Source organism: Orbicella faveolata, unplaced genomic scaffold (assembly GCF_042242905.1).
Source record: "Orbicella faveolata isolate gen_17 unplaced genomic scaffold, um_ofav_v1 contig_26, whole genome shotgun sequence".
Taxonomy (NCBI): domain Eukaryota; kingdom Metazoa; phylum Cnidaria; class Anthozoa; order Scleractinia; family Merulinidae; genus Orbicella; species Orbicella faveolata.
This window is the reverse complement of record NW_028301554.1, coordinates 13,566,177-13,578,280: the sequence shown is the minus strand read 5'-3', so window position 1 is coordinate 13,578,280 and position 12,104 is coordinate 13,566,177. Positions and strand designations below refer to the sequence as shown.

The 12,104-nt window shown below is 37.2% G+C and overlaps 1 protein-coding gene across 1 annotated transcript; it reads left to right on the top strand.

Annotated features, from left to right (window-relative positions):
* The first annotated feature begins 1,968 nt into the window (after window positions 1–1,968).
* Window positions 1,969–11,729, top strand: LOC110063306 (CREB-regulated transcription coactivator 1-like). The gene is made up of 9 exons (XM_089295662.1): window positions 1,969–2,142; window positions 2,250–2,354; window positions 2,473–2,601; window positions 2,941–3,017; window positions 5,333–5,391; window positions 6,680–6,711; window positions 8,797–8,843; window positions 9,541–10,479; window positions 10,833–11,729. Exons 1-9 carry the CDS (start codon window positions 1,984–1,986, stop codon window positions 10,849–10,851), a joined length of 1,566 nt encoding a protein of 521 aa, XP_089151788.1. The 5' UTR covers window positions 1,969–1,983; the 3' UTR covers window positions 10,852–11,729.
* The last annotated feature ends 375 nt before the right edge of the window (window positions 11,730–12,104 follow it).

Here is a 12,104-nt window from a genome sequence, read left to right as displayed (position 1 = left end):
AATTTATAGTAATAATATAAAGCAGTCGTACACGTAATAAAGAACGATAGGTTTCGTTGATCAATCGGCGAATGTGGTGGGCGTAAAATACAATATTGCTAATTTACTTAAAAACTTCTCAAAACAATATATTCACCTTTAATTTCGAATTTTGAGATATTGCAAAAAGTTTCCATGTTGAAAGACTTGAAAGGTAATGAATGATATTGGTGGCAAAAAGAGAAATTTATAGTTACGTGATTTCCAAAAATATATCTTAGTGGGCGGATAGGATTTAGTAGCTTCATCTCAGGCGTTTGCTTAATTGGAGAGCAACACGAATAACGACTAGAGAAAAGAAAAGGGGAAAGTTTGTGGGAAAAAGACGAACGAACATTCCTTTTTATTTTCAAACGCAATTTTTCACGTTGAAGAAGCTACCGTGACTATTCTATTATTTTCGTGAGTGACATAACTGCACATAACATGTTCTTATTATGCAGTTTTTCGAACAATATAGAGTTTAAAATTTGGACATGTTGCATTTCTCTTCCTACACTGTGACTGCTATTTTTTCGTTCTTTTTTTTTTTTTTTTCAGGGAGGGGTTTTGTTTAAGCAAGCAACAATTTTCAATTTAATTATTAAATCCTGCGTGATGAATCTATATAACACGAATCTATACATTAAAAATTGACATCGCGTGCAATATTACAATCTGTGTGCGTGTGACAGGAAATGTCAGTCTTGAAAAGAAAACAATGCGAAGAAATAAGCAAAGAGAAATTAGTGTCTCCTTTACGCCCCGTTTTTTATCTAAATTCTGGGAACTGAATCCAGAAAACTACATATAATACGAAATAAACATTTGACTTCTCTCAGGTGTTTTTACTGTCGTTTTAGTGTAAACCAGCAAATTTTGAAAGCGCGCGCCAAATAGAGTTCGGTATAGAGCAGAGTTACGTTCACCACTGAAAAGCAAAGATGGAAGACAGAGAGAAGGGAGAGTGTAAAACAATCCGAAGAGCAGTCAGCGCACATTAACTCACCCTGATAAGGCATTGGAAACAGTATTGAATACAGCACCTGTCTACGCGAGTCTGTGAGAACTCCGTGCTCATGAACAAAACAAGATCACGAGAAATATAAATCGTGTGATCAACGTCCTGGAGTGGACAGGCATCTCTAGCGTGCTAATTTACACCGGCACTGCTCACCAAGGCACGCTTACTAATCTACCTTGTCAGTCTTGTCAGCTACACTCACAGAGAGTTTGCTTGGCCGGAGAGCTGCAATCTTGGTAGAGTAAAATAAGAAATAAAACCACCCTTCCTCCCGAATCAATGATGACGTTGATGACTCGGCGCTAAACCCAAAACGCGCCACTTTTTTTTTTTTTTTTTTTTTTTTTTTTTAATGGGGGGAGGGGTGGTATTAATTTTTCATTTTAATTGTCCAAGATTGTGGCTACTATCCTACGAGTAGGTTCTATTCTTTAAGATTCTGCATGAGCGGCAACGCAAAGCTGTCGGTCGTCTAGCAGTTCGATGGAAAAGAGAAAGGGAAGCTATAAAAATCGCCTGACGATGGCATGGAAATTAACCGATATCCGCGAAACTGCACTACTAGGCTGCATTGCATGATGGGACTACTTCCGACGATAATCGAGTGAGCCCCGACTTACCGCGAAGTATAATCTGATGAGAAAATTAATCGCCGGTCTCTTCACGGGTCGAACTGAGTCGAAACTGTGATACAAAGGAAATTGCTACTAAGAAAAAGTCGTTGTAAATTTATTGCTTTTTCATATCTAATAGGTCATAATCTCAGAATTATTCCCATGACATGAAAATTTAACAGATCCATGTAGACGTAAACAAGCGTTTCACACCGCATTCGTACTAATTTTTCGTGCTAACAATTTGCATTTTCCGCAACAAGAAACGTCGTAGAGCTCTGTTTTACTGCGCGCTGATTGGTCGATACTTAGACCCCCTGTGACCAAATGGAACGCCGCTCGAGTCTGACAACACACGCTTCATCCTACTCTTCCAATATGGCGAACCCACGGAAATTTGCCGAGAAAATCGCGCTGCATACTCAAAAACAGGAGGAGGAAACGCGTGCTTTCGAACAGATAATGAAAGAGGTGTCCATGCTCGAGGTATTTGTTATTTTCTTTATTAGGAAATAATTTTCTGGGTCTGGTTTGTTGCTCGTTGTTGACATGTCAGTCCACAGCTGAATGTAGATTTCTCCTCTGTTTGCAAGACGACCAGAAAGCCCCAACATCAGCAAATACAGTCACACTACCGTGGTGGATCACTGCCGAATGTGAACTTCAGCCTACACGCACAGAACCGCCTTGATTTACAGGTCATTTATTGTTTTGCACTTTCTGATTGTGATTTTCTGCTGTGGGATTATGTACATTTCTTTGCATTTTGTTTTGAAGGTTCGAGTCTGATAGAGTGATACTGCTTTCGATCTACAGAATGCGTTAAATAATCTGGATGATCTCAAAGTGATGCACAATGTTGGTGATCGAATGCCTATGAGGGACAGACGATTTCCAGGCAGCCGAACAGTTCCATTTAACACGAACAATCGTTTTCGGACAATATCCTTCTTATACTCTAACAAGAGTTTTTCACCACAAGCTTAGTCAAAGTAAAAGGACTTTGAGAAGCAGATGTCACGATATGATTTGTAGATATTACAAATTATAACTTTGTCAGTACTTAGCTTACCTATTTCCCTATAGCTTGTTTCTTTATCTTTGAAACCTTGATTTGTTTGAAATTAAATAAGTGTTCCGCGTAACTGTTAAATAAATGTGTAGATCTTAGCGATGTGGAAAGGGAAAAGTTACAGTATACGTTGCCATGAACCAGTTTAGTCCACGACAGAGTTAATAAGTTGATTTCTCACAGATTTATCTAGCCTTAACCTTGATTACATAGACCCATCGCCTTACCATGTCTCTGGCTGCCATTTGTCACCTCCACAACATATGGATCAAGGATGGGGAGAACGAAGGTATTAAAATCTAGTTTATTCTTGTGTATAATGATAGCTAGTGAGGTAGTAAGTAGCAGTCTCGCATTCTACGTCTATTAAGTTTTACTTATGATTTCGGGTTCCGTTCTGTTCTTTTGAAAACGCTGATGTCGTTTTCAGCTATGTAGTTCGTGGCAGCAGATGTATTTTTATTTCGAACGGTTCGATTTTTGTTTGTGTAGCGAAAGGCTCGTTGTGGTTGATGGGTGAATTGACCCTTGGTTTCCCGCGCAAATTTATCCTCGACACAAAATGAAAATTTCTGAGCAGTCTACCTGTTCAGTGACTAGTGATTTATGTCTTCATTACTGTAAACAGGCTCGCGATTTTCGATCTTCGATAAGATCTCGTTGGGATTTGATGTTCACCTGTTGGTTCTGTTTGCGTTGCTGAAAGTGTGTACAACACTATCACGATTGAGAACTACACCAAGCTATCGATTAGAAGTCACTTTCGAAATTTCACGAGGTTCCGTAACTTCGGGATATGTGGATGATCCTAGCAGCTGATCCACTTTTTTTTCCGATTTGTGGGTCGTGTTAATTAAGTGATTGTTAGAGAACTATATATATGTTCAAATAGAGATTAATTTCATGTTCGTATTATTTGCATGTATGAGAAACACATTCTAAATAGTTTATTTAGCAAGAGATTCACAAACACTTAGCTGTCTCTGTGTGTTCATGATGAAGTTTTCCTTCAGTGTTCTTAGTGCTAGTGTTAAATTTGACTGATTGATTCTGTTCAGTTCTTAACTCAATTGTTGTCAAACATGAGGTCTGACCGTAAAGCAACCTTTTAGGTCCAGTTGAATGATCAAACATTTTTACTCAACATGTCGTGACCTTGCCAAATGATCCAACCATGTTCTTTACGTAGAACTTTGGTTGAAAATATATTATCTAGGAATGGCTAAATGATCAGACATGTTCATCCAACACAGCATTTGGATGAAAATTGATGTTTGATGGCTTAGAGCTGGTGCATTTGATGGGTGAACAAGTTCAAGGCCAACTTGTCAACCTTAGTGTGTGCTCAGGACTATTACATGTTACACCAATCTTGCTCCTAGAGGGTCTGCTTGTAGTTGTCAGTGATAAGTAAGGAGTAAGGGGTCTGGGGATGAGACTGGTTTGTAAGCAGAACCTTCTTTTGTCCCAGAGCTGCCTGTCCTTCTTAGGTGTCTTCTTAGCCAGTAGGACCTTGGCATAAGAAGAGCTGGCTCTGATCTGGATAAACATGATTTGACTGGCTAGACTCTTGAACAAAGATTTTCACCACATCAATGCTGCTTGCCTTCCCGAAAATATCCACTGGTTGATCTCTAGGTACAGTTGAACCCGGCTAATTTGAACTTGGTTATTTCAAATTCCCCGTTATTTGGAACTAAAAATAATTTTCCTAGGATTCACCCTTCAGTCATTTACTATTCAGCAAATTTCAAACTCCAGCTATTTCAAACTATTTTTCATTTGCCCTGGGAGTTGGAAAGAGTGGGGTTCAACTGTAAAACCATTTGGTTACACCACCTACAGACCAATTAAAAGATCAGTAAAATTCTGGCTAGGAGTGGCATTCATATGTTTTGTTATGAAGGACTTCGCTGAAAATTTTCAGTGAGAGCCAGTTTCAAACTTCTGAAGGTCTGTGGGTGCTGTATTTGTATGTACTTGTAAATGATGAACCGAACTAACCAAAAACATGTTAAAAACTATTTTGAAACTGACCTAAAAGAATGAAGTTGATCTTATACAAAAACTGTTAAAAACTAAATTTTCAGTAACCCTCTGTTTTCTTTGTCAGACTTGAATCAGTGTCAGTGTCGCAACAGAAGGCTGCTAAGAAATTATTTGTTTTTAACAAAAATTTTTATAAGATCAGTTTTATTTACTTTTTTAGATCAGTTTAAAAGTACTTTTTAATATGCTCAACACTGATCACCCAAATAACATTACCAGAAACAGTTGATCCCAATGTTATCCACCATTTCAACCAAAAATGGTGGGAAAAAGTCATGTGAAGTACAATTTCAACCAAGTCAAACTCTGGTTAAAAGTGTTGGTTCCAGTAGAACACAACCTTATAGCACCAGTGTTTGTTTTTACCAACATTAGCTCTCAGGAATTGCCTCCTAAGACAAAGAAACTTGAATGACAGCAAAACATTCTTAACAGGCACTTGATTACAAGTGCATTGTATTCTTTTGTTGTCACAATTGCCTAAGTAAGACCAAGAAGTCACAATAACTTAAGTGATTTGATCTAACAAATATGCAAACCTTTTTCTCAATGTAGAATTGCATCAGATTCTGCTCTTCATGACAGTGTAATGCGTGCAGAAGTGAAACCAAAAGGTAACCCAATGTTTTGTGTATTAACAATAATAATATTCTCTACAGACCATTATGTGTGGGGAACCAGGGGCAGATCTAGGGGGGGGGGGGACAGGGGGTGCACACCCCCTGAGATGAAGCCTTCTTCCTGGTATTCGCTTTCAAAATTTGTTTACTCCACCAGTCAGTTACGCCATTCCTTAGTGGTGCACCCCCTCTTAAGAAAAATCCTGGACCCATCTCTGGGAACAGTCTGTAGAGATTGGCAGTGATAAATCACGTCACAAATTGTCATTGTTTCAAACCAATGCACTTAGCCACCCATTTCGTATGGCCAGTTTCTACAGTAATTGAAATGACACAACTAAAGTAGTGACTTGTTCACTGTAGTTTGCTTCTTAATAATATTGTGCTAATCAGGCAGTAAAAATGGTGAAGAAAACTGTAAAATGTGAAAATAATAGTAATAGTAATAATAGTAATAATAATAATAATAATAATAATGATAATAATAAAATGTAATAAAGTGAAATACATTAGATAAATCAGTTCAAAGTGTTTAAATAAATGAATGTGTAAACCCCACACTAACAGAGTGGCCTAATAGTAAGTACACGATTCTGGATTAAGCAGTCCAGGTGTGAGCCCTGATCAGGCCATTGTGTTACATGTGTTTGAGCAAGACACTGTACTCTTTCAGTGCCTCTCTCTATCCAGATGTGTAAATGGGTACCACGAAATTTAATGCTGGGGGTAACCCTGTGATGGACTAGCATCCCATCCAGGGGAAAGTAGAAATACTCCTAGTCACCCTAATGCTCAGAGTTTCGGCAGTATGCAACACCTGTCCTAAGGCAGATTTTACCTTATCTTAACTTACCTCTCAATTAACTTGAGTACAGAGCTGGGAAAAAACCTGGCCTAGAATTTGATTGTACAGTACATCATGTGAATTCTAAGGTATTCAGGGGAAAATTAAGAAAGTAAAATTGGTAGTTTCTGTCTTGAGAGAGGAATAACAGTAGTTATCTATATACATGTAATGTACAATGTAGTAGCCGTGGCATGGTCTATTGGAAATCCACCAGTCTGGTTGTTTCCTTCTTGTTGTAAATAGTCAATTTGGCTGTGCCTTGTTTACCATTCACGTCTAGCCTAACCTGTGGGCTTATTGTCCAACTGTGAATTATTTGTGAATGTATGCATCACAGTTGTTACTGCGTCACCAATCTCATAGTATAACATGATACATTGTAAACTGTATTGAGCTTATGTGTGGCTTAAACCTTTAACCTTTATTTTCTTTTAGAAAAAACATTGCCATCGTATGAAGTGAGAAAGGTGAGATAAATTATATGATTTAGGGGACTGCGGAATGTGTTACGGGTATGCACGTGAAATTAAAGTTTGAAATACTGTCACTTACATCTAAACGTTAAAATTGTGATGCTGAAACATGCCCCGATTGGGTGCAAGCATTTCTTGCTCCTGCCAATATCTCATGGTTGTATTTGAAGTAAAACCGCTTTCGCAAAAGGTGTATGCATATTGACACAGGTCATGGTCAATTTCTCTGAGGAAGTCTTCAATGTCCAATCTTTCTGCCATTTTGTGTGCTGAACTGTGAGTGTGAAAGCTCGCACCATGGTCTGCTAAACTTCAAATGTTTGATGACCAATCATGCCACGTTTGACACCTATTTAGAGCATGTCTCAGCGTCATGTGTTCACGCTTAGATGCAAGCAACGGTATATGTCTTGTAAAGAACAAGAATCTAAAAGATTGTTTCCTTAATTATTTAGATTTTTTTCCCAGATTTTTTTTTTCCGGTGACAATTAATATAACTACCAGAAGGTATTGGACAATAAATGCTACAAGATCTGATGACTTAATCAGGTTACAGGAAAAAAAATGGTCAAAACATATTTAACTTTGCGGCAAAAAAATCACCTTTCATTTACACAGTACCAATATAAAGGAGTATATTTTTCAAATTCTGATATTTGTGCATCACAAGAATCAAGTATGCTTTACCTTGTCTAATTTAAAAGGAAAACTGAATAGGAGAATAAACATTTCTTAAATTTATTACCTTTATTTGCAATGTTAATTCTCCATGATGTAGAAAACTATAGCTGTAGCCATGATAAATAATAAATATGATCTACCAAACAAGCCCATTTAGTCACTGCAGGGAAGAAATATTGATTGGAGATTTAGGAAGGTACCACCAGAATTGCTTCCCAGGGGCACAATCTGTTTGCTAAACTTTCAATTAAAGTTTTATATCTCCATTTTGACTTTTTGAAAAGCCCACCTGTGTGCATAAAACAAATTGATCATAAAGTGCAGTGTAGTAGAATTTATCAGATCCATTAGCACATTTCACATGTTTCTCTACAAAAAAAAAGAATACAAAATACGGATTTTTGCAAAATCAGTGGGAAGCATTTTATTTAACATGCAGACTGTAATTTTAGTTTTAGAGTGCTAAATAATCTAATTGTTTCAATAGCAATGTCATATTTTATGTGGGAATCATTAAGTTTTGTGTCCCATATTCTTCATTCTATAAGCTTAAAATTGTGTGTTTACGGAAGTATTTGCATCCGGCTATGCAAAGTCAATTATCAATTTATGTTTCAGTCAGGTTTTAGAAAATAATAATTATAGTATGACTACTTGATCTGGACCAACTAGAAGGAAACTGACCTATCAAAACGTAATTGAGAACAGTGCAGTGAGAAATGATTTTTGTAAACAGACCAATGATGTTGAAGCATCTAGACAATAGTTCTAGAACAAAATTTAAAACCAAGTGAAGGCAAATGAGTGTCTGTTAGACTTGAATTTATATGCTGTTGAGCTCTCTATTCTGTGTGAGCTCTGCAGATCCCATTCTTGATGCGAGTTCAGTGTTTTCCATAAGCACCATCAACTGATGAAAAGCACTGCTACATAATCCTTTGCACGCTGTCTACTCAAGATGTGAAGTGTGCATAAGAAACAATGTTAACATTTTCCTGGTTTTTTTTTCTTTTCTTTTTTTTTGGGGGGGTTGGGGGTGGGGGGGAGTTCTGAATGCCTAGTGCCAGAGCTACAACAAATCATTCTCACTTACTTCAAATTTTTGGCAGAACCCTGGAAGTTGTTCTAATATTTTAACTGAAAAGTCTAGCTTGAAAACTCTCTTTGTGATGGCCAAACCAAAACAATTTAAAATTGCTTAAAATGTGAATTAAAACAACATTGTTTCCTTTAATCAAAGGGTGACAAAGTTTCCTTAGAGATTAATTTTGGTTAACTTTGATCCATGTGGCGTGCTTCAAGTAATTGAACTGATTAGTTCTATGACAGTTTCTATTGTCTATTGTAATGCAAGCCTATATGTAAGATATCTACTCACCAATATTTTTATTGTACAGGTTCGTAGTCCTCAATCAAGACCGAAGTCATGTGAAGTCTCTGGAATGTAAGACTTTAAGCTGTTGTTTTGGTTTTCTCTTGCCTGTAGATAACAGTGACTCATCGAATGACAATTTTTATTAATATCAGGGGTGGCAAATTACTCCTTAAATTTTGGGCAAAATCTCATTAATTTATTATTTCACATGTGAAATTACCAAATTGCCATGGCAACATTGGGCATGAAATTTTTCGATACAGTAGACAAGTGAAAAATCCAGGATTGTCAATGTGATTTGTCACCCATGATATTGGAAGGTAATCAAATGGTGTACTTGTAAAAATAAGGAATAATTTCACTTGCGTTTTGTCAAAATTCTAATAATTTCCGTTGATTAAAGGCTTGGTAAATTATTAGAATTTTGACAAAACATGCGTGAAATCACTTGTCACCATTTGTATATGTACATATTTAGTATTTATTAATCAATTAAAAATTATGCATATCCAACCTGCAAATGTACATGTAGTAATTTAGCAATCATGTATTCAGAATGAGTGAAAAAGTTTTGCATTTTGTCACTGTGGACATCACATAAGGATTTTTTATTTGAAAATATGAAATGTTGCTTTTAATGAAATAATCTTGTCACAAACTTGAAGCTGTATCTAGTTGGTCTTAGGTTCGAAATTAAACCAGATATATATCACTTGACATATGCATCATGATTAAAATTGTTTCATTTTGTGATGTTGATTGACAGGATGTACCCATCAGCAGAACACATGTCACAGACAGGACCCAACTTGCCAATAGCCGCTGCCAATACTGGTGGTTCTCTTCCAGATCTTACAAACCTGCATATTCCGTCTCCACTACAAACACCCATCGATACTGATGAACAAGTAAATCAGGTGTTGTCACCTACCCAGCCTTTTCCAGTGTCGCAAACAAGACAGAGTCCTGTTCGACGGCAACAAGGCAATCAACAGCAGTTAAGAAAGCCACAATACACAAACCAAGTCCCACTTATGGATGTAAATCTCACACCACTTGAAAACAGATTGCAACAATTCCAGTTGTATCCACAGGGAAATATTCCAAATAACGATTTCAGCTCACATGGTAGCTCACCCATTACAACAAGTGCATCACCTACTCTTTCTCCCACATCATCGTCACCAGTGACACCCCTTTTTGGTAACTTACCAACCAGTCCATTGTCATCATTTAATCCAGAGCTCTACTTTAAACAGCAACAGCAACAGCAGCAGCAAACACAACAGGCAAGCACGCTAGCATTACAACAACTTGAACAATTTTCAGTGCATCGTCCAATGGCAGTAGGAGGGATGTTGAATTCTTCAATGCAACTTCCCTTCCAAACTTTGCTAGCACAAACACCAACAACGATGCCAGGGCAAGGAATGCCTAGCTTAGGGCATTTTTATGGGCCGGGTCATTCACGGGTACCAGATTTAATTGTAACTGGAATAGATGATGATGGAGCAAGATCAGACTTTGCTAAAGATCTTAGTACAGCCATGGCCCATATTGGAGGAGATGATACTGGTGAAATGTACTCATCTGATGAGGTTGTGCTTGATCCATTAGATGTAGAAGGCTTTCAGATGTTATCTGGTCAGGATTCAGAGCTCACTGATGCTGCAACAGAAGATCAGTTTCGCCTTGACCGCCTGGGGTAAGTTAAAGGTGTTTTCAGTTTCTCTCTCTTGGCGTAGTGGGAATGACATGCAGCAACAGTGTTCAAATGAACCAGCAGCTCATCAGCCCCATTCTTGTTGTCTGTAAAAGGTTCTGAACTGAGCTGTCTTTCAAGGTGTTACTACTTTTGCCTTTCACTCTGTATTTTCCCCATTAACCTCTTAGCATCTTATTGGTTGAATTGGATTAACAAAAAAAAAACAGCTTTAGTATGAAATTTTTTTTACATGAATATCAGACTTCCCCTTGTAATGAGGAACACCCATTTACAGACTATTAAATATGATTGTGCACACCACTTAATTGTTCTGTCTTATTCTTGATTTTCAGATCTGCACGATTACACTGAATAATGAAAAATATACTTCTTAAAGAAAGATGCTGTATTTCCTTCACTAACCACTGGAGATCTTTCAAAAAGAATGCTTTAACTTTCCTTGTGGAATTGCTGTATAAATGCAATATTATTGTGATGACCTGTTTTTATCCCGCGGGTAACTTATTTTTGAATGCATCGTAATTAATTGATTAATTAATTAAATGTTATGATAGGTAATGTAAATTAGGTTTTAGTATTTTATTAAGGGTTACAGGCAAAAAGTAATAAGATTGTTCTTCCCAAGGTAACCCTTTTGTATCCATAATTATCACAGCGTGTATCATAGAGTATGGTTTCGTGTGTAAATAGAATTTCTCTCTCCTGTAGACAATAATTGCCAATATTATTGGCAATTGTGCAGTATAATTATTATGTAATAATTATGTAATAATGTAAATGTGTAACACTGTGGTGAACAAGGAACATTTTTTACTGCATAGCTTCAGTTTCACCAGAGGCATATTATAGCAAAGGACAGAAAAACAAGCAATATTGATTATTTGTTCAATTCCTTTTAACTTTTTCACCTAATTAACTATGTTTCCAGTCAAATTTTCAGCTAAGAGGGTTTTTGCAGACGTACACAGGAACATGCCATACAGATACCAGACAGTCCAAGGCAAGATAGCTGAATCAGTTATGTTATACAATATGCCCCAGTACAGACTCATGACCACTGTGAAGTTCATTTTAAGAATATATCATCTATACTGAAAGTTAAAACCCAAGCGGGATATCTTGACTAGCAAATAGTAGTGTGGGGCTGGAAGAGGCTCATCAAATAGAAATTGTGTCAGTGAAAGTTCAGTACGTTGTGATCTGGTGGCTAAATATACAAAAGAAAGAAATGCCTTTGTCTTATTTTGATGACTATTTCTACAAACTTATTTTCTCAGCAGCTCACATAATGTACTTATACCAGCATTGATCGCTCATCACCAAGGCTGTGGTCTTAGAAAAATTAAGAGGAACCCAAAGGTTCCCAACAATGAAATCCTGGGTGTCCAGCAGTTAAGGCCATATCAAAAAAGTGAGTTTTTCCAGTCACCCAAAGGCCAAAGTTAGTTACCTGTGGCACCTGGGCGCTTCTAGAGCACAGCGCTGCTCTTTGTGATATATGTGTGCAGGTGGATTCACAAACTTACTAGTATCATGATGTTTGTCGATTCAGGCTGGAAGCTGTCTATCCTTATCTTTCACCATAACAGTTGTGGGCCAATCAA